The sequence below is a fragment of the Lissotriton vulgaris genome, chromosome 8 (genome assembly GCF_964263255.1).
Source record: "Lissotriton vulgaris chromosome 8, aLisVul1.2, whole genome shotgun sequence".
Taxonomy (NCBI): domain Eukaryota; kingdom Metazoa; phylum Chordata; class Amphibia; order Caudata; family Salamandridae; genus Lissotriton; species Lissotriton vulgaris.
The window spans coordinates 1,165,816,629-1,165,840,605 of NC_141696.1; the positions used below are offsets into that span (position 1 = coordinate 1,165,816,629).

The 23,977-nt window shown below is 45.8% G+C and overlaps 1 protein-coding gene across 1 annotated transcript in view; it reads right to left on the reverse strand.

The window, feature by feature from the left end:
• TNFSF11 (TNF superfamily member 11) overlaps window positions 1-19,285 on the reverse strand; it is a 136,372-nt gene extending 117,087 nt beyond the window's left edge. Inside the window, exon 1 of the mRNA XM_086933442.1 lies at window positions 18,993-19,285. Within this exon, the coding sequence (XP_086789568.1) occupies window positions 18,993-19,202 (210 nt within the window). The 5' untranslated portion in view covers window positions 19,203-19,285. The remainder of the gene's footprint in view (window positions 1-18,992) is intronic.
• Between the last annotated feature and the right edge of the window lie 4,692 nt (window positions 19,286-23,977).

A 23,977-nucleotide genomic window follows, 5' to 3' on the forward strand; every position in this document is an offset into this window, starting at 1 on the left:
CCCGCATCAAAGAGACCGAGGACAGAATCTCTGTGCTGGAAGACGGGGCCACCACCACCACCAAGCAAGTCACACAAATGGACAGGCTGCTTAAAATAATTGCGGACAAAAACGAGGATTTGGAAGCGAGGTCCCGCCGCAATAACATCCGCGTCGTAGGCCTTGCAGAATCCACCAACACAGGGAAAATGGAGGTTTTCATGGAAAAGCTTGTTGTGGAGCTATTTGGGAAGGAATCCTTCTCCCCACACCTCATCGTGGAAAGAGTCCACAGATCTCTCGCTGCACGACCTCCTCCTGGGGCTCAACCGCGACCAATCATAGCTCGCTTTCTAAACTACAGAGACAGAGATGCGGTGCTGCGTCGTGCAAGAGAAATTGGAACCGTGACTTATGGAAACGCGACGCTATCCTTTTTTCCTGATTTTACCCCCTCAGTACAGGACGCTAGACGCAAATTCATAGGGGTGAAAAATAAACTCCAAGCTCAAGAGATCCCCTATGCCATGCTCTATCCAGCGAAGTTGACAATAACGCATCATGGCACACAGCACATTTTTCATAACCCGCAACAGGTGGAGGACTTTCTCAGACAACACAGGAGGGGGCGGACCGGAGATGAGAGAGAGGGAAGACGCTCCGGATCGCAATCTCCGATGTCCCAACAAGACTAATACACGGTGCTAACACCCTAGTCACAAAGATGTTGGACACTGCCGACTGGGGTTTGACCTGGCTGGCAGTGGGTGCAATTAAGGAGGTGGAGGGCAGGTCTGGCGCCCCTAGATTCCGTCCCTAATGGGCGATCCCCTTTACACCTCTTCCCCTTTCAGGGCAAGAGCAACTGTAATGATTACCTTATTTTTGGTTCTAATTGGGTACAGGGAGGGGGGTGGGGGACAATTGCCCGGCCAGTAGGGGCTGCCGGAGTGGGTGGGCTGATACCGTGCTTCCAATCTGCAACCCTTTGTATGTCAGCTACAATCAAACTGTTCAGTCAATCTTGGGTTGAGAGACATACGATATTCCGGCCAGTTGGGGTTGCCGGTATGGGGGGATACATATTTTGGTTTCATTATGTTGGTTCAGTTGCAACAGAAATTCCTAGGACAGGGGGAGATTCTGGGAAAGTGCGGGAAAATGATCAAGTTGGTAAATTTACTGATGCCAAACTGACTCTGATTGCTACATATACATGCCACAATTATCTTTCAATGTGGGGATGGGTGACGTAACAGATGCGCTACCAGCACTCCAATTTCAGATGGTGTCGTGGAATGTGCGAGGGTTAAATAACCCTAGAAAGAAGTGACAGATACTAGGGTACCTGGACCGACACGGGGTATCTATAGCTATGCTACAAGAAACACATTTGGTGCCAAACAAGTCCCCTCTGTTTGCGTCTAGATGGGCATCGTGCAGAGTCTTCTCATCTTACTCAAACTATGCTAGGGGCGTAACAATCCTGATAAAGAAAGGTGTGGGATTTACCCCAGCAGGCACCGACATGGATTCGGAGGGTCGATACTGCATTGTCTGGGGGAAACTACACTCTCATACGGTACTCTTTGCATGCTACTATGGCCCCAACACAGATGATCCGGATACACTTATTACCATGTGGGGCAAAATTCAAACTTTGGGCATAGCCCATGTAATACTGGGGGGAGACTTCAATACTGCCGTAAAACCTACACTGGACAGATCACACCCGCAGCCGCTGCATTATACGCACACCCAACGCACCTTATTGGCCATCATGGAAGACCATCACCTTACAGATGCATGGAGGCATTCGCACCCCTCCCTGAGGCAAGGCACACATTTCTCAGCAGTCCACTCCACTTGGGCACGCATTGACTACATTTTTCTATCGGCAGGCCTCACACCATGGATGGTCAAAACTCAACACCTAGCTCGCACATTCTCAGACCATTCGCCGTTCCTCCTCTCCTTCCGCATCCCCCTCGACGTCTCTCCTTACTTAAATTGGCGCCTTAACCCTGCACACCTCACAGACTCTGCCTTTAGGGCAGACCTGGAGCAAGACATACAAGATTTCTTTGACCATAACATTGACTCTGTCCCCAGCCTCACTACTGTATGGGAGGCCTTTAAGGTGACCGTGAGGGGGTGGTGCATTCCCAAAGGGGGAGGAGTCCTCAAATCCCTACGTAGTGAACTACACAAGTTGGAAACTGAAATAAGCACTCTTGAGCGGGATATCTCTAGCGGGACACGAGGAAATGAAGAGCGGGCACAGCTAAGAGAAAAAATCAACGAGTACACAGAGGCCGCGGATAGGGAATGTAAATCTCTAGGGAAACCCTTTACAGCGCGCACATATGGAGAGGGAGACAGGCCGGGTAAAGCGCTGGCTTCAGTTGTCAGGCCCCGAGACACCGAAATTATGTCACCAAACTGCTTGATAACCAAAATGAGCCACAGAGAGACCTCCCCGGACAGCTCCGTGCACTCACCAACCATTACACGACACTGTACACCTCCCACAGACAATCACCACTTGACTTGAGTACATACCTTGACGACACTGCGATTGCGTGGTTGGGACCGACACAACGGAAGTTCTTACATCTCGAGCTAGAGCTGGATGAAATAAAAGACGCAATTATGTCCATGAAATCCAGCAAAACTCCGGGGTCGGACGGCCTACCAATAGACTTCTATAAAACATACATTCACTTGCTGGCTCCCATACTGAAGCAGGTATACTACTCAGCTCTTGAGGAAGGCATTATGCCTACTAGTATGCGTGAAGCTCTGATAACATCACTGCTTAAGCCAGGCAAACTACCGGACCACTGTGATTCCTACAGACCTCTTTCGTTATTAAATACTGACGTTAAAATACTGGCGAAGGTTCTGGCGACACGCCTGAATCTCTTGATGGAGAGACTGGTCCTCCCAGACCAGGCGGGATTTGTCCCAAACCGCGCAACCTCACACAACCTTCACACCCTACAAGCTGTAATGCAGGATATAGACCCTAGATGTGCAGCAGCTGCGGTTTTCCTAGATGCCACTAAGGCGTTTGACTCCCTGGAATGGGACTACCTACTGTCATTACTGGAACGGATGGGAACCCCCTTTAGCTTTTTAGATTGGATCCGACTATTATATAATAAACCACACGCCTCGGTCCTACTAAACGGATCCCGTTCAGCCCCCTTCGAAATACACAGAGGAACACGTCAGGGATGCCCACTATCCCCAGTACTTTTTGCAATAGCTATTGAGCCCCCTGCTGCCAAACTCCGGCAACATCATAATCATCGATCGCTAATCTATCCGGAACGGCAGCTGCTCATCTCATTATATGCAGACGACATGACTCTATATATCCACAAACCGCAAGAAAATCTGAACCCCCTGCTGCGCGAAATAACCAAATTTGGGGCCATAGCGGGGATACAGATAAACTGGTCCCAATCTGCTCTGTTCCCACTCACAGACAACACCCCTCAGTTTCCTCTCGACTACCCACTGTTATGGGAAAATGACGAGATAAAGTACTTAGGGATCAACATAACTAGGAACCGTGAAGCCCTGATCAGGGCAAACTACGGTACTGTCCTGGGCAAATTGACGGACAGCGTTACTAAATGGATTCACCTTCCGCTGTCAATGGCTGGGCGCATATCCCTGATTAAGATGGTAATCCTCCCTAAGCTGCTATACCTATTCACTAATATTCCATATAGTCCAGGTTTGCACTTCTTCCGCGCCCTTAACTCCCAGCTGTTGAGACTCATATTGGGGGGAAAGCAGGCCAGGATTAACCTAGGAACGCTCACGCTGCCCTATCACCAGGGGGGTTTTGAAGTGCCAAACTTTCGGCTGTATTATGACTGCGCTCAGGGCCACTTTGCTGTATACTGGCTCCATCCGCCCCCCTTCATGGTGCACCTAGCCGTGGAGGATGGGTACATGAGGCCTGAGAAGCCGTCGGGTTATCTCTACTCGGAAACCCGCATTACTGACCGAGACCCATCCACAGTGGATTGCACAGTGCGCGCCTGGCGTAGGATTGCAGAGCGTATGAATGTGGCATTCTTATATTCCCCGCGCATGACCCTATCGCATGACCCTAGATTGAGTATCACACGTGAGGAAATCGGACGAAAATTTCTCACCAAACTAGCCCTGCATACATGGGGAGATTTGTACACACAGGGACAATTTCGCTCTGCGGCCCAATTTTTTGGGGGAACACTCACCCTCTGTCATGGACACGTTCCTTTACACGCGACTACGACAAAATATTAAAACCATTACCCCCAGCTTTCCGGACAAACCGGAAATCATGGCGCCCCTACACGCTCTACTTCATAGTGATACTCCGAAACATGTTGTCTCCATGCTATATAAACATGCGTATGTGACCTCCACGCCCCCAGACCTCAGAGCACGACGCGACTGGGACGCGGACCTAGACTCCCCTCTCACAGACGACCAATGGGAGGAAAGCTGCTCACACACAAATTCAGTGACTGGTAATGCCCGCCTAAGACTTGTCCACTTTAAGTTTTTGCATCGCCTCTATTATACCCCGCCAAACTGTGCCGCTTCGGACTGCGCGACAATAACCGCTGTCTCAGATGCAAGCAGGAAGGGGCGGACTTCATTCACCTGGCATGGTCGTGCCAGGCCGTGGCCCACTACTGGGGGCAGGTTTTCGAGGCCATGTCAGCAATGATAGATGTGGAAATCGAGCCCTGTCCCAAAATTGCCCTACTAGGGCACTCCACCCCCGCGATTAAGATTCACCGGAAATTTTTTGCGCTCAGTTTTCTACTGGCGAAACGCCACGTGGCCTGTAGATGGGGACGCGGGCGTGCACCCAAATTCAAAATATGGCTAACTACTATGTCGACTTGGCAAGAACAACTACACAATTATGCCGACTTATTACCCCATAAATCTCGCCCCAAAGACCTCTGGGGCCCACTCTCCGCCTATCTACTTCGGGCCCAAACTGACGATGAGACCTTGCCGGAAAATAGGGAGGACACGGGTCAAGACGCACAATCCACGTGCCCATAGACGCAATTATCCACTAATGACTGACTCCATCGGACTCCCCTCCCCCACCCCCCTAGACGCACTACAGAACAGGGGATTTTGATGCCACAAAAGATCCCGTTCGTGGTCCCAGTAACAATAATACAGATATACACTAGCACATTCCAATAGCACACAGCCCTACCGGCCACTGGGTCACACAAACCTCACTTTTTGCTAGCCGAGCTAAACATGGCATTTAAACAGCTAGCGTTCTCTCCAGAGTACAGACACGATCACAGAACGCACATATACCCCCCCTCACTATACTCATATCGGTCACCAAGCTGCAGAGTACGCCCACCTCTAGTACGACTAGATCCCAGATGTGGGAATCAGTACACCCTTGCTCTGCCCTAATAGATCCGCTGCCCGCACACTAAAAAGGGTGGACACACTGCAGACCGAGACGGACCACCTTGAGTTACAGAATTCCCTATGAAAGGTTTTAATGTTCAACAAAAAGACGAAAATGAGACCTCAATTGTTCACTGTTTGTCATTAACTGGTTTCTCACCTGCGAAATACAACATCCTTATACAGCTTCAGGCACTTCACATTGCGGCCGGCCCAGATGGGTTGTAGGCGACATGCTGTGTTCATTCAATACACCATCTTTCATGGATACTGGTTACGATGACTCTACGTATTACTGCTGCCACCCTGCTTTATCAGGTTGTAGGCGACACAGCTGTGTACTAAGCATGTAAGCATGTTACTCCAATAAAGGTCTTCAAAAAAAAAAAAAAAAAAAATAACTGTGAGTCCTGCCTTGCCAAGTGCTGCCAATCCAGTCCTAGGCCCCTGGAAGTGGATTTTTTTGGCTGTTTCCTTCAAAATCCATACATTGCTGTGATTGCGCGAGTTGGAATCGATCCATTTCCTCTTTGCGTGGAGCAGAACCTATGCATCATCACTGCACATAACACTTGGAACCACACTTGGAACCAGCGCACCTCCTTGAAGAATGGATGCATTGGAACCGCCGCATTTCAGGCGCTGCAGTGTGAGAAGATCGACCCATCCTCTCGGCTACATGGAGAAACTCAGCACATCATCTACAGAACCATTTTTTCTCAGCTGGGCGCATAATTTTCAGAACTGACGCATCGTCATCACTGCATGAGGAAAACCAATGCATCACCTTGAGTGCAGCATCGACACTGATGCAACCCGCATCTCGCTGTTGCAACCAGGATCAAGGTACTTTGTTCAGAGGGCCTTGCGTGACTTCTTTATCCAGCCCATGCTCCATCATGGTCGGCCTTAACTTTTGGCTTTGCCCTGTTCTAGCATGACCAAATGACCCCCATAGTCGCTTTTTGCTTCTAAGCATTATTTTTACATTATGTCTTTAACATTTCATATCTCAACTTCTACTCATTGGATTTTTGTATTGTTTTATTTATAAACATCATATCTGTTTTTCTAACCTGGTGTTAAGACTTTTGTGTTTTTTCCAATGTGTTACTGTGTGCTGTATTGCACAAAAACTTTACACATTGCCTTCTAAGTTAAGCCTGCCTGCTTTGTCCCAAGCTACCAGAGAATGACAACACGCTCATTTATGGTGTTGACTTACCCGACCTAGGATTGTGGTTCCTGCTTGGACAGTGTGCATACCTCTGCCAACTAGAACATTCGTGATCAGCGGTGAAGATAGGACTTGTATTTCTGCAGTACATACAGTGATTGGTGTACATCACTATCCATATCTGAGACCAACTCGAAACTTTTAAAACTCTCCCTCATTGGCATTTTAATTTTTTTCTCATGCAGGAGATCCCTGAGGGGGATTGTGGGGGCTAGTCTGTGGAAGCGGAACACCCTACTGGCCCTAGATGAGAGTTACAGGAGAAGGTATTCCGCCATGAAGGAAGCCCTAATCAGGAAGTATGGTTTGACCCTAGATAAGTTCAGGCAGAAGTTTAGAGACAGTGTGAAATTATCCCCACTGGCCTGGGTGGGTTGTGTGGATTCTTTTTGAAAGGCACTAGATGGTTGGATGAAAGGCAGTGATGTTCAGTAATATCGGGGGCTGTATAACTTGCTTGTAAAAGAGCACATGTTTAGTCTCTTTTTTCCAGATCATCGACAAAACCTGATTGACAGGGAGATTGCTAAGAAGAGTGACCGCTGAATCAGCGCCAGTGTCCACAAGAAGGTGCCTGGGGTGTCACCCTAAGACGGCTGGTTAAGGCTCACCCAGCAAAGTGAGGGAGAGGTCACAGAGTAAGGGGGGAGTACTGGTAGTATTTGGACAGGGGTGCCTGCTGTGGTATAAGGGGTAGGTAGTCCCCAGGGGCAGGTCATAGACCATGCCATGATGTCCCTTGGCTGGGAGGTACACTCAGAGGGTTAGTTGGTGATCCCTGAGGGTGGGAGTAAAAAAAAAAAAGTGGGGTGGGGTGGGGAGGTGACCCAGGAGAGGGTCATAGTTAGTCCCCAGATGTTCATTGACTGCATTCTGGGGAATGAGTTGCCCCCTGTGTCAGGGAAACTGGGAGGGGCAGTCACCCAGGGTGACCTGACAGTTTATTTTTTTGTGGCCATATCGCATCCCAAGCGGAGGGTAGAGGACCCCAGATGGAGGGGCAGAGTGAGGAAGAACTCACCCTTGTTACATGTTCTGCCTCAGGGTATATTCCCTGGGTTGAAGGACCAGTTTCAGGATACCAGCCCTGAACTGGAGGGAGGTGGATTCAGGGGTGTGAATTCCTATAGCCCGATGCCCAGGACATATTGTTTGGGGTAAAGGACAAAAGGTTTTCATGTTTATTTTGTCCTTGGGACAAGTAGGCCCAACCCCCTACAGCACAAACTCTTGCTCTTGTAGATTACACTACCACATTATGGAGCTGGGAAGGGCACTATCTGCAGTTAAGGTAATATTGTGTCCATACGTTAATGCTGTTAGAACGTCCATATATTATTGCTGCTTGCACTTCTATTCATGGTTCATTAATACAAAACCTTTATTTTTAGGGTGAGCGCTGTAAGGAAATGTAAGTTCAGACTGCACTACTGACAGTGAATCAAATATAAAAATGTGTACACACGTTTGCAAAGTTTAACAATATGAGTCTATGTTTAAATCTTCCATGGTGTTCTCTGATTAGATGCAAATACATGCAAAAGCTTGAAAGCAAGATCGATGTTTATTTGATTTCATAATAAAATGTTCATTAGAACAATGCAACTAGGAAAAAAATATTTTGCTAAACTACTCTGACATTTTAGTAAATAAAACGTGTTGATGCTTGTTAGTATTTCCCAAAAATATTTATAATGGAAAATCAGTGTTATCTGTTTCAACAAAATGATAGGAAACATGAAAATAAACAAGCACTGGCAAAGCCAATTGGTATGTCATTGGTGGTTAGCCTTTTGGTATTTCAATTTGTGTCTTGCTTTGACATGGTTTTTGTAAAACTTTATTGCTGTGGGAGCTGCCAGCCGCTCTTCATTATAACAAACATTGGCGAAGGCAAAACTATTTTTGGTCTAAAAAATCACACATTGTCACAATAGTTTCTGGCTCTACACAAAACTACTTTACGTGCCAATATGCTCCTTGTGAAAGAGCAGAATGCTGTTTCTAACAGTGAAGCCTGCTGGTAGATAGAGAGGGATATAATTTTATTAAAAACAAAAGGTCTTAGTTAGTGGCAGACCTAAATAGGGGCCTAATTCTTAAAGTAAGTAACAAAAGTGCACCCATGGTATATGTCCTTGCATTAGTGCAGAAAAATGGCTTTCTTGAATTCACAAGAATTTACAGAAATAGGTCAGTAAATTGTACTCCTAGAAAATGTTTGTGAACTGCATTTTAGTACGAGCAAATATGCAAGTGTAGATTTGCTCGTACGAGAATCTGTTGAGCGGTAACAAGTTCATTTTCCCACCAACCACTTATTTTTTCCCAGCCCTGGAAGAAGTTTTACATCTGTCCCTGCCAGAACTACATTTCCAGTCTTTCTCTGCATGGGAAAATATTAGAGACCCACTGATGAAAGGCCATAAAATCATAAGCCATGCCTTGAACTCCCTTGGCTGGGAGGTGGACTCAGAAGGTTAGTGGGTGATCCCTGAGGGTGTTTGTCGTCACTTTCACCAGATAAAAGTGAAGGCTAGTTTTCTCAAAGCAGTACACTGGTCTGCGGAGGGTGAAGCAGGCCAAGGGCAGGAGTTTGTCCACGCCATGTCCCTGTTATCCTTGGAGTGTGATGGGTAGGTTACCCAGAACAGGGTCAAAGTTGGTCCCCAGATGCCCAAAGACTGCAATCTTGGGAATGAGTTGCCCCCGCTTTTAGGAGAATAAGGGGGGCAGCTGCCCAGGGTAGCCTGAAAGTTCTGTTCTCTAGGGGTACCACTCCCAAGGGGAGGGTACAGGACCCCAGATGAAGGGACAGGGTGAGGGAGAACTCATCCCTGTCATGTGTTAAGCCTCAGGGTACAGACCCCGGGTTAAAGGACCACTGTCAGGATACCACACATGAACTGAAGGGAGGTGGAGTGGAAAAAGGTGCATGGCACCTGGTGCTACTGCCCCTACTCTGACAACCACAGAGGCCAGGGAGCCCTGGGTGGTCTAGGCCCTGGTTATGGACACAGTCAGTGGCTTCTGTTCGTTGTTGCCCTTGCAGACAGAGTTTTCCCTGGGTTGGGGAAAGAAGTCAGAACCAAGGGTTGGAATGGACACATAACTTTGTTGGGCATGGTGGTACTGTCTGCCTCTTGGGATGCATCGTTGAGAAAAGTAAGGTTAGGTGCTGCACAGATGGGGTCCACAGTTGAGGAGAAGGGTTCCCCATGGGTCAGTTAAGTGGCTCAGGAGAATATAGACAGAGGGATCCAACTGGATTCAGAGAGGCCCAGAACTGGCAAGCATTCTTTCAGTAATGGGACATTGTCCACGTTTTATCGCTTTAAGCAGGGAAGCCCATCAAGGTATTGATTAATCCACAGTGGCAATAGGCTAGATGGCAGGTTGCGTTGGAAAGGCCCTTTCGACAAGGTCACCCCCAAACTTTTTGCCTTCCTCCTCCCCTTTTTCCTGTATTCATTTTTGTTAGCTTTGGGACTCTGGGCACTTTACCACTGCAAGACAATGCTATAAAGTGCATGTCCTCTACACTTAAAACATGGTAACATTGACCTGTACACAATTGGCATAGTTAGTGTACCTATACGTCCCTAATAAAGTGCACTAAATGTCCCCAGGACCTGTAAATTAAATGTAGTAGTGGGCCTGCAGCACTCATCATGCCAGCCACTCACGTAGCCCTTTAAAACAGTGTCTCAGGCCTGCCACTGCAGAGCCTTTGTGTGCAATTTTAAACTGGCATGTCGATCTGGCAAGTTAACCTACTTGCCAGGCCCAAACCTTCCATTTTATTACATATAGGTCAACCCTAAGGTAGGCTCTGGACAGTCTACAGACATGGTGCAATGTATTTAAAAACATAGTGTTACAGGGATTCTGCTCAGGCACAGAACTGTGCATAAAGACTTAGGACCTCAGTGAATTTGGGTTTGCCAAAACTCACCTTAGTACCCAAAATCCCCTACCAGACTAGCAATCAGTAACACATTAGCTCTTCGTCCTATTGAAAAGAAACCAATGATTAGACAACCTAGAACATGCGACCAAGGACCATCTCAGGAATGGTGGGAAGTGAGAAAACTCTTTTGTGATACGTTCATACCAGTCCACAACAGGAGTAAAATAAAGACACGGTAAGGTTAAAATGTTTATTTTAACTACGTGATCTCACGCGCAGTATTTTAATCAACATAAGCATACATATGATTAAGAATAATACGGTCAGCGTGGTTACAATTCCATAAAATGCAAAAGGAGGAATCATATTATAATGATAGTGCCAACAGATGATAAAAAGCGCCTTTTGAAGCACCCTCCCTATCTAGGAACTATGTATTTGAAAACTATAGAAGGTCTCTTGAGCTTTCTCAGGAGGACCCTATTTACCTGTCCGCTCAGTATGTGTAAATTACATCAGGATCGGTTAGTCTCTCTGCATGCCTGGAATCTTCCAAGTGAGTTCAATTCTGGCAAGTGTGCTATGATAAAGGCACCAGAATCCTACTTGGGTTGCAGCTGCCAAATTGTTGTGTTCAGAATGTGTTACACGGACACACCGATAAACAGGCTTGCACGTTATTTATTTATTTATTTATTTTATTCGATTTATATAGCGCGGGATAACCCAGGGGTCTCTAAGCGCTTGTCAGGTAAGCACAGCAGAATTCCTAAAGAAAGCCCAACCAGGAATTATAGCCCAACCCAGGCCTTCTGGAAAAGAGCCGTTTTCAGCTTCTTCCGGAAGGACAACAAATTAGATTCCTTCCGCAGATCCGCCGATAGATTATTCCAGACTGCTGGGAGAGTATTGGAGATGGCGCGGCCACCCACTGTAGCCAATCTGAAGCGAGGTTGGGTAAGAAAAGTTGCTTCAGCAGATCTTAGCAACCTACCCGGTTTGTATGGAGTCAGGCGGGTCTTAATATATCTTGGCGCCTTTCCGTAGAGCGATTTATGTGCGATGCAGAGCCCTTTAAAGAGCACCCGTTATGATAACCTTGGTGGCTCAGCACTCACTGTACAGACTGGTGACACGATGTATGTCTAAAGATGTCGAAAAGCAAACCTTTTTTCATGTATAGACCTTCATTTAAGCTAACTACAAAAACAGCTAAGCAGTGTTGTGTGCAAAAAAGCAGCAAAAGGAAAAATGGCGTTTAAACTCCTAATAAGCCATGCTAACTCAACATACACGCAGAAAGAGGCCCATAAACCACACTACAATAGGAGATGTACTGTTAGGTATTACATGTGCTGGTAGTGAAAACCCCTTACATTTATTTTTCACTACAGCAAGGTCTATCTCTCCCATAGGATAACCTTGGGATTGTCTTATTACAGTTTATAAGTTTAAAATTTCCAATTGGGAAAAGATGGGACCCCCCAAACATGGTCTCTCTGGAATCACAATTTAAAAACACAACTTGTGGTTAAGTTAATTTTTAAATTGCAATTCTGAAAATGCCACTTTTAGAAAGTTAAGCAAAAAATTGGGCGCGAACTGCCGCACCCTTCTGTCGCACTGCTATATGGGAAACTTCCCTCATAATAAACAATTGTTGTAGAGTTATCCATTTTCGCCATTATTTGTGTCTTTAAACATACAGGTCCTTATTCCATCTTCCTTCAAAACTTTATGAATCACTGCAGAGACAGCGAAGTTCCATCCTGTTTCTTTATTTCATTTTTCATATGTTCACTGAGTGCTCATAAGGCATTTCGCAATAACACGTTAAAATCAAGGTTAAGATAAAAAACTTTCAGCAAAAATGACTCATTTCATCTGCCCAATGCATTTTGAGCCTAACTGGCTCTTCCTCAGGGGTCTCTGTAACAAAACAAAAACACATTTCAACTATCCATACACTGTTGACCTTAACAAAACATGCCTCTCCCATTAAACCCACACTCAATTTCCTAATACAGTGAAGCTGCATGTCCTACGAAAACTTAACCCAGATACCTAACCCACCCACACCTCAAACCCCTTCACCCTTTAAAGTGTGACAAACTGTGACCGATCCTCAAAACTACTGACATTGCTCAATCTCCCAAATCAAAAACTCTAGGGTGACATTTTATTAAAATACAATTTGCTTTTTGTTTGTTGATGCAGCACTTCGACTCATTTCATCATGCTCCTATCTATCACACTTACCAGAGCCATTCTGTCATACTTTTTTCAATCACTGTACAATTTAGAACTCTGATCTCTTGTTTGCCTAAAGTTTGAATGGTGAAATGACTGTAGTCTTATGAGATCTGATGAGGTAAGTCAAGATTTCTTGACTCTAAAAATATTCATGTTCACCAATTAGATTCGGCTCAAAAAGACCATTAGATATAGAGGCAAAAAAACATATCCTTATCTTAAGCTTCTTCCCAGTCTTGCTGAAAACAAAAAAAAACACTCCTGCGCAGCATCAACTGCAATTACCACACCTTCCACATCATCCAGATCGCCATTTTAAGAATTACCACCTAAAGGCATCCTTGACAAACAGTTTTCTCTGTAGTGTTTACCACCACAAATATAATTTAATACAAAAACTATTCCTGAATGCAAGCTAAGATACTAACTAACCTCGCTTAGGCTCTACCAACGCCGTAGCATCCAACACCTATATATCAACAGCTTTTGATCAGCAAAGATGTCAAACTGGGAATCCAGCATAGGTTTTAAAACTTTCAACCGCCCAGCTGTAGTTCAAGGCTTTCTGCTCAGTTGTTTACTAAAGGTGCCCTTAAGCACCTTGAAACAACATTAACTGTTTGTTCTTTACCTTCAACCCACTGTGCCAGTACTGCTCCTAACCCGCACTGGCTGGAATCCACAGTCAAGAAACATGCTTTGACTGCAATAAAATTCTTTAAAGCTGGTGCCTCTACAATTAGTTCTTTGATCTTCAGAAACCCTTATTAATCTTTAATGGCCAAACAAACGTCTCACCTTTTTTAAGCAATGGGCAGAGTGGCTGGACTGTAAATGCATACCTACGTTTGAAATGTGCATAATTCTCACTTAAACCCAGAAATGAGTGCAATGCATCTTTGTCCTTCTGTAGCATGGCATCTTGAATAGCCTGAATGAGTGAACATGTTGTGCTAATACCCTTGGGTGTGATTGCATGACCTGAGTAGTCAACTTCTCATGTAAGAAATTTGCATTTATTATGTCACAAATTAAAGCCAATATCCTAGAAAACAGGCAATAATTTTCCAGTATCGCATCATGTTGCATTTGAGATTTAGCAAGAACATGAAAATGATCTTGAAATACCTGAACACTAGAAATATCTGCCAGAATGGTATTCATTAGTATTTTTAGGTCTCGCCTAGCGCTGTAGTACGAAAGCACTGCCTTCGCTTTGCGAGGCATGCAGAATGCACTATAGTGGGGAAGCTCCGTTTAAGCTCCGCCCACTCTCTGACCATCTTTTGGATTGGCTTAGATTGTAAATGCTGCCTTCTGATTGGTTTTTAGCTTGTTTTTTAACTCGCTGCAGAAGCCAAATTAAAAGGTAACCGCAAGAATGCGTTGGCCCCAAATGGTCTGGTAAATGAAATCAATTCCTGAGACCCTGCAGGAATTTAAATTTGGTGTTAATCAAGGCTAATATCAAAATTTACTTCACTTGGCCTAAGTTGGACAGAAGGTTGTGGATTTACAGTAAAGAGAGCCAGTAACTATTGCTGTTTAGGGAGCACAATTCGGACCATAAATGCAGCTTATTAGATTTATTGCGACATATCAGAAAAGGACTAACCCACTCATAATAGTTGATTTCTTGAATGATGCCCTCAGAACACATTTTATTCAACAAAGTTCTGCATGCAAAGCTACTTGTCGTAATTTTTGTACGACAAGTAATTTAAATTGTTTTTAGACTATTGATATGTATAAGTTGCTTGAAGGTGCAAATCTCTTTATGGGACATCTTAGGAAATGTGTTTAAGAACGTTTCCACTGTTTGCCCTATTTCATCACATACATTCTCCATAACTGAAATGGGCTTATCTGAAGAGTCTACAGGATTATCTGCACCAGGTACTAGCATTTAATCTAATGTGGCCAGATCCTGCGAACTAGCAATGATTCTACTTTTGATAGCAACGTAATCTTTTGTTTAATATTATGCTGCCAAGACACATCAGTGAATCAATAAAATAACCCAGCATACATGTGTCCTGGTCTTCAAAAATATTATGGCGGAAATCAGAATTACTCAAAGACATGTCTGTACCCTAGAAATAGTAAAACATTGTACCCAATATCATCGCGATGGGAGAACCTGAAGCTGCCATCATGAGTTATTTTGGTTATCCACATTCACATCCCACCAAAATCCCTGGCCCTAGCCAAACTCTCAGCTTAAATGGCAAATACTTTGATATATCTAAACTACACCAATCCGACTTTAACTCTACTCTGTTCACTTTCAGTGACATTTTATTACAACTGCACACTGCCTGGTAATGTCCTGACGTCCTGGAACTATCTTTTGCCCACTGCTGGCCAATTTTTGTTATTGCTTAAGTGTGTTTTTGATTCACATCTGTAACATGCATTCTGCATTTTTTTTTTGATTACCTTTGAATGGATTGTCTCTGAAAGACACAGCACACACAGAATCGGCATCCTGCATGGCATTAACAGTCACAGATGAAGAAGGGTTTTGCTCATTAGGCAATAAATAGCTAGACACCATAAAGTGTTCAATATTTTTCGCCAGATACACTACTTCAATTAATGTTAGATTAGTGCAACTCAACAGACACTTCAGAAGAAAATTAACTGGTCTCAAATATAAGTGTAAATAGAATTCTCAAAGTCACAAATAGGTGCAAGAATCATTTAAGCAGAAATGTACTAGTCCACACTCTCTTCTGGACGTTATTTTGTATTGGTAATAGCCTCCATGTATTTGTTCTAGATATCAAAATAACCTTGAGGGGGATCTACCTTAGGAGAGTTATCAAATATTTGTTGGTCTGCTTGTCCCAAAGGACTAAAAAAATTGCCTCTTTTCTCTGCAGTTTAAATTTGACCCTATCAATGGTCACTAAATAATTTTCTTAAGTGCCTACACAACGTTCCCATGTCATTGTTGATTTTACTGGATATTATATTAAAAGGTGTTATTTGGATTCTCTGCTGTGGAATTGCCATACATCTAAGTAAGTATGTGCCCTTATTTTACACACAAAGGAGATATGGACATGCACAGTAAGTTAGCTATGTCCTTTTCACTTACTGTCTTTGACAAATTCCTGCAACAGATGACAGATAGCACATTAGCTAGCCAAGTTCCCTTTCATTTATTCTCTTTGACAAATTCTGACAATAGATCTTAGATGTTGCCTTTCAATTTTTTTTTTTACAATTGATCGTAAAATAATGAAATAAAGTACCTTTCATCTAGTGATGTTGATTTGTAGGTGCTAGAGGCCATACATGGTGTTTGGCGCTTCTTGGTGACAAAAAGAACACAAGAAGTAATTACCCACAAGATTGCCGCCAGTGTGTTCACGCTTGCATGCAAATGCTGTTTATGCTCACCATAACATACACCCATTATGAGTCATTAAAGAATGAGGCAATCTTGAATACCACAGCACATGTCTCACAGCGTAAGTTTTCTCGAATACAGACTCAAGCCACACGCTAACTAATCTTGTGCCCTGAGACACCACAAAATGATAGTAGAAGAGGGCAGTGGCAAAGATGTCCACGACAAAATTTTGAAATCAACTGAGCGCTCCCACTGTCTTCGTGCCTGCAAACCACTAGTGACTCAACACCTTCTACCGGAAGGCCATACAATCGAAATATGCAGCAGACACTCCAATATACGAAACAAAGTGAGGTTCACAAAATCAGTCCACTCATCAGCTAATGTTGCAAAGAGCTTCTGACACTAGAAGTAGCATCTCAAAGGTTTATAACTGGTACTCCACACAGGAGCCCAGACGACAGACGACCATCTGGAAGGAAGATCAGCACCATCTGACTAACAGCACCATTCGAAAGATCTGCAATCTTGACCGATTCACACTCCAAAACATGGAAGTACAGTTGTACATCAACAAGGTAATTAGAAGGTAAATAAAGAATGGCTCTTCAGGAGACATGAAGAAACAAGTAATGACACACATTATCTGCAACATTATATCACATACCACACTCCCTGCACTCCCCTTTCAGCAAACATTGTTCAATATTTCTGGTGACCTCAAAATTTCTAAATCTAGCAGTTGAATGTCCTTGTTTCCTTTCATGCACTAGGCTTTGAAAATTGTCATCTCTTAAAGGCTATAACTTAAAAGAAAAGCTCCAATGTTTTCACTTCAATCATTTTGGCGAATAGCGTGTTGACACGATGAGAAATAAGATAATTTACTTTGGTAAACATTCCATTTTTTATCTCTTGTAGCAGAAACAACCCTTTTTTATGACAACCAAAATGCTTTCTTTGATCTGGGAAACTAAAAAAACAACATTTTCTTCGTTTGTCTTTTGAAAAAATGCAAAGCTGCAGATTCCACTTCCTCTGAAAGAACTCAGAGACCCAGACACAAACATTCAAATTGTGGCACTCAAACCCCAGGAAAAAAAACAATATATGCTTCTCTTCTGCAAGCTTCCAGAGACCACTACCCACAATGCAACAAGCCCCTGCGTGACGCTGATATCACAAACCTCAATTTTTAACACCCAGCACTCCCTGTACACTAAACACTACCTGCTGATCAGGACTAGTTCTAAAGTATCTGAAATAGGTACAGTACTACCATTGGTCTTGAAAATTAAACCATCAGCAGGCTTTAGAAATATGCAGCATTGTCAACACCACATTTTTTCTTTGGTTAAAACTAAAAATAATGGTAGAGTGGCTGTAAATGAAGTGAAATAGGTTTATTGTGATATTTCTTCAAAGACTGTACACTTGATCTATGCATGGTGAAACAGTCACAAGAAAAATCTGCTGTAACAGTTTCTAGATATTATTAAGGCAATTTGTATATGGTATTGGGTTACTTAGCATCCTCACAACAGAGAAGACACAAAATCTCCTCCTGTCATTTCTCCCTCTCTCGTAGGTGTGCAGAGAGTAGACTAAATGGATGAAGGGAGACAGGGGACTTGCGCCATTCTAAAGCTTCCTTCATAGTTCAGGACACCCAGAGGATGTCTTGATTCGCATCTGCCTTTCAATTATTAGCTTCCCTGTCTGACATTACAGAAGTCTAAATGATACTTTCCTGTGTGAAATTAGATCTAAATGTTTTGTTTTTCACTGATGGGACGTAACAGCAATGAACTGCTGGGTTTCAAAACCAGTGCCATGACCATGGCTTCCAAAATAAATATGAATTCTACATCAGTGGTGTTGACTGCTCCAATATAAATTGAACAGGCCGACTTTCTTCTCAACTTCACATGTTTCTACGGCGGTTCACGAATATCTGTTATATTCATTTTCGGCATGTGCATGTCAAACCTTATGAATATACAAATTGTTTCGGTAAGTCCTGAAACCCTGCCCAGGTTGCTGCATGGATACAAACGTTCTTGACATTTGCCAAGTGCTAGTTATTAACTTCAAGAGATGGCAATGTCGTGAAGTGCTTGAAACTGACACTTCCAGTCTATTGGGCAATACTGACAGAATCGAAGTTGGCACTACCTGTAATGGCACAGAAGTAAGTGTCAGATCTCCCTCAGAATCCTGACGTGACCGAATGCGTGCTTTCCAGAAGCTTTTCACTGACTAAAAAAGAGAAAGGGTAATCTTATATTCATAATGCAACTCCACGACCCCATAGGGACTTAAAGATTCAATGAGGCAAGACCAGCAAGACTCAAGGGACTACTGGGCCGCCGCGTGCGTCCCTTTGCTTACAAGCAAGCAGGGGATGTGCAGCCACGAACACGTTCATTAAGGAACAGTACCAACAACCAACTGCATGCCCTGTACAAGATTGTTTTGGAATATTCTGCGATCACGAAAAGTATTGCTACAACACCACTTCTATTTTCGCTTTTAACATCTGAGGTTACAGTTGTCACTTTAAACGCACCATGTCCACCCTATTTTCCCATTTAACGGTATACCCAGGACTAGAGAAATGTATCGGCTAGGAAACCAACTGAAAAGACGCCTTATTTTCTATGCCGGTAAAGCCTTTCAAGAATTAAAACTGCCTCTGTTCAAGAATCGTAATAATAAAACACGCGACTCGTATTCAGTCTTAGCCGGATGAAACTTCCAGGACACCCAAGCAGCCGAGATGCGCCACATACCTGTATTCTGAAGAAGAGGATTAAACCTAGCGTGCTGCCCACTTGCGCAATGCCGAGCGCAATGAGCGCGAGCAGCACGCTGCGAGGCACGCGCTGCGGTGACCGTCGCTGCTGGCAGCAGCTCGCGGACTCCTCCTCTCGCGCGCTGTCCCCCAGCTCCACCGAGCCGCGCAGGTAGTGGTGGCCTCGGTGCGCTCCAGTGCTCGTCATCGCTACTGAGTGGTTCCGCAAAATCTGGGGAGCAGGCAAAGCGCCGAAAACGTGTTCTTTTTTTCTAAACTTTTTTTAAAAGTACAAACGGGTTAAAAAAAAAGTGGGTTCGTGAGAAAGACGGTCCTTATAAACTACAGGGCAGAGACTGCAGAGCGGTGGCCAATAGGGCGGAGGAGCAGAGCCGAGGCCCCGTCTCCTGCTCCACCCTTCCACGCGGGAGGCAGTTTATAGTGAAGTGACAGTTTGGCACTGACGTTGCAAACCTCCGCTTGGATTCCCGCTCTGCACGCAGTATCCATGTGGGTAGCTTGCACAATGACTTTTATGGATATGTAATGAAATTGCATTTGTCTAGAGAAGAAACATACAAAGTGTGTCATACTGACGTGTGATATAGAATTAACCAGGCGCTAGCTTCAAACGCACAGTTTATTTTCATTGAGCTGCAGTGAGTAAAATACAAATGACCGTGCCAACTCTGTTAGCCGAGTGTTTGTGGAGGCGGAGGTTCGGGAGTGCAAGGTCCTGCTTCCTCGGGCTCCTTGTGCTAGATCTGTTAATCTGCAGTTAAAAATCAAACGGAGGTTAAACGTCTCCTTTCTAAAAGTGTCTGTGCGTAATGGGTTCACAAGGTAGTCGATTAGGGCCGACGGTGAACTAAGATTACAATATAACAGTGGTGCCGTGGAAAAGTTTTCAGAGTGGTGGTGCTGCCACCAATGTTACATCAAAGAAGTAGGGAATGTGAAATTCTAAACTTCACACAAAGAATAACTGTAGCAAATGATTTATTCAAAAATCAGAGTGAGAATGGACACTTGTAACTGCGTTACCTAGGTTTAATCTTTTTTTTAAAAACCCTCATACACGCAATGGTAAGATCCTTAGTGGTATATCTTGATTCTCCGCTTATACTCATTGTGGCCCAATATGGTTGGATGCGAGCGCAACTCCACAATAGGGGCTCTAGGGTGCCCAACTCCACTCACCCCCTCCAGCACTGGTCGCTTATGTGGGGGTCGAAGCGATGGAGACGTTCCGGTGTGTAATACCAATAGGTGGCGACCTTGGTCAGTGTCTCAGTGAGCCCTGTGTGGTATGCCGAGTGTCGGGCCCTGTAGTATATGCCACTCCATTCTTTATGGGAAAGGGTCCTACCTAGCTCTCATTCCCACCGCACCCTCCCAGCATTGTATGTATGGGTGGAGGCCGCTAATAGGTGCTTATACAGATCAGAGATCAGTTCTTTGTCCGAAGATCGAGTAATCAGCCATTTCTCATAAGGGGTTAAGAGGCGCTGAGCTCCAGGTCTAGTTTGTGGTTGAAGTGCCCAGTGTCTGAGTTGTAAGTAGTGCATTCTGTCTTCTCTTGGATGCCATAATCTACTCTGAGTTGTGGGAACAGTATGATACCCCCTAGGTCGAATAGATGTCCCAGGGACAGGCACGGGGAGGGGCACCAATCCGCAAAGACTTTAGGGTCCAGTCCCGGAGTGAAATCAGGATTGTTAAACAGTGGGGTTAAGGGGAAGGAAATGTCGTCAGCTCATGAGCGGTAGCGGTTCGGTCCCAAGCCTCCAATATTGTACCTGTGATGTAGGATGCGTAGATGTTGGGCCGGTCTATGCTTCTTCAGAAGGAAGGGGATACCCTGCAGGGGCATGCCTGCAACTGCCTGGACCTGGAACAACCAGTGTTTTTCCGGATTCCAGGTGCTGCCATTCTACCAGGTAGCGGAGCTGTACCACGTTAAAGTAGAGCTGCAAATCCGGGATGCCAACCACTCCCTGCTCTGGGGGGAGGACTGCCACCGCCTGCTTGAACCGCGGCTTCCGTCCCTGCCAAATAAAGTGCGACAGCTCTGACTGGGTCTGCTGAATCCAGCCTGCCAGGGGCACAGGGGGAGGGTCTGGAAGAGGTAGAGGATCTGGGGGAGGACTGTCATCTTGAAAGCTGCTATCCTACCCAACCATGAGAAGGGGTAGTGCTTCCATCTGCCTAATTCCCTGCAAATCGAAGTACGAAGCCAGTCGTAATTAGCCGCAATGGTAGCTAATATGGCTGGGCCCAATAAAACTCCCAGATACGGAACCGTGGTAGTGGACCATTGGACAGGGTGCTCTTCCTGCAAGTAGGCCAGCATTGGCGCAGACAGGGAGATATTGAGGGCAACTTATTTGTCTTTGTTAATCTTGAATCCAGAGGCCTGCGCGAAGGTATGTAACTCTACGAAGAGAGCCCTCATAGACTGAGCAGGGTCAGTGATGGAAAGCAAAATGTTGTCCGCGTATAGGCTAATCTTATGTATTTCCGCCCCAAACCTGATCCCTGTGATGAGAGGGTGGTTCCTAACTCTCCGTGCGAGGGGCTCCATGTAGAGCGCGAAAAGAATGGGGAAAGAGGGCACCCCTACCGGGTGCCCATACCTATGTGAAAGCAGGAGGACGTCTGGCCGTTAACTCGCACCGTAGCCTGAGGTGAGCGGTAGCAGTTTAGAATACGGGTGCACAGAGCGTCCCCCAAGCCGAACCCACGCAGGACCTGCTCTAAGTATGGCCAATGAACCCTATTGAAGGCTTTTTCAGCATCTATTGCCAACAACATACACTCCTTCCGCACGTGAGAGGCTGTTTCTATGAGGTGTAAGCCTCGCTTTGTGGTTTCGCTTGTTTGACGCTGGGAGATAAAGCCAGCTTGGTCTGGCTCTACCAGTTGGAGCATATAGGGGTCAAGTCTCGTCGCGAGAATACTTGTATATAGCTTGAAATCAATATTTAAGAGGGAGATCGGCCTGTACGCACTGCAGTTAGTAGTGTCCTTCCCAGGTTTCGGGATGACTATAATCAAGGCCGCTAACATTTCCTCTGCAATGGTGCAGGGTTGGGCAAATGTGTTAAACATGTCGCATAAAAGTTTTATAGAAGGCTGCAGAGTACCTGTCTGGGCCAGGTGATTTCCCAAGCCGGAGGCGTGAGATGGCGGTGATGACCTCTTCCAGCCCAATAGCCCAATCTAGGGTGGAAGCCTGTGCAGGGTTCAGAGACGGAAGCTGCACTGCTTCCAGATAGTCAAGGTTGTGCTGTGTGTTGAGGGAGTCACCCGAGTATAGGGAGGCGTAAAAGTCCCAGAAGGATTCTGCTATGGCCACATCGTCGGAGGTGAGGTCGCCTCCACGTGACCGAATGGCCTGTACTCCCTGCCACTGTCTCACTTCCCGTAGTTTATGAGCTAAGAGATGGCCACACCTCTCTCCTCCTGTATAGTAGGAGTGTCGTAGGCGGAGGACCGCATATTCAGCTTTGTCCTGATCCAGCGCTGCGGGTTGCTTTCGTTCCGTGGGAAGTTGACGCCAGACTCTGGCAGCGCCAGTGCGCTGGTGCATCTGCTCCAACTCCGCAACTCGTTTAGTGAGCTCAGCCTGTTTCTGGCCAGGTTCCTTATTAATGGCAGCGGAGATAGCCATGAATTCTCCCCTTAAGACAGCTTTGAGCGGCGTCCACTTCGTCGCCAATGAGGAGTCCTGATTAGCATTGAGGGTTAGGCAGTGCACCGGTAAAGGAAAGAAAACTGTGGACAAGGGGAACCCACTAAACAAAATGAAAATATGGGGAAAGAGAAAAGGAAACCTAAGAGTCCCAAACTAGAAAATCCCCAAAAACCATCCCCAACGGTGGACAGGGCAATGAGTCCAAAGAGCAAAAATAGTCTGCGACCCCAGGGTGACTGGTCAGGTAACATGGGGGTGATTGTCATAGTTCCAAAAGGGGTGTCCGCTCCTCCCGCCGTCCCCCGCGTACAGAAATGGGCAGTAGAATGTTCAGTACGTTAGTGGCGTTCATTTGGCGGTTCTGTCCTCCCCGGCCAGGGCCAAAGTGGGCACGGACAGGGCTTCCTGTTGGCTTCTGGCGATCTCGGATCTGGGTGGTCGCTGCGGACGCCGCTGCTGCCCTAGTGCTGCCATCTCGACGGGGAGACCTTGGGCCTCGAAGTAGAGCTGCGGTCATCGTCATCCTCAGAAGGCTCCGCCAGTCCCAGTAGGTGGCAGGCCTCTGCGAAGGAGCGGATCTGGTGGAGTTTCCCTTTATGCCAAAATGTGAGGCGAAAGGGGTGTCCCCAGGAATATGAGACCCCTTGTTGTCGTAGATGCTCCATGACTGGACGGAATTGGCGGCGTCTTTGCAGCGTGATCAGAGCTAGGTCTTGGCATTGCACCGGGGAGTGACCCTGAGAGGAGATGGGATGGTGGGACGGTGCTTTAGTGAGTATGGCCTCTTTGGTCTTAAAGTCCTGCACGCAAACCAGGATGTCCATTGGTGGTGCGTTAGGAGCTCGAGGTGGCCCCACTCTGTGTGCCCTATCCAGGACAAAGTCGGAGTTCTGCGCCTCTCCCAGTATGAAGTGGAAGAGGCCCTGAGTCAACGCAAAGATGTCGCGGGTGTCCTCGGAAAGCTTGGCTCCTCGGATCCGGATGTTATGCCGCCGGGAGCGGTTCTCCAGATCTTCCATCTGTGTCTGAAGATCGACGTTTTGATCCTGGAGTCTGATCACCTCCTGTTGCAGCGTGGTTTGGTCTGAGACTATGGCATCATGTCTCTCTTCCAGGGAGGCCACCCGCTCCCCAAGTCCGTCGACATCTCGACGTGGCTCCTTAACCTCAGCTGCAAACTCTATTTTGATCAATTGAATATCCTCCCTGAGGGTGCGGAATAAATATTCGAGGAATAGCTTAGTGATTGGCTCGTCCCCTGTGGCTGGGAGGCCCCGTCCCACCTC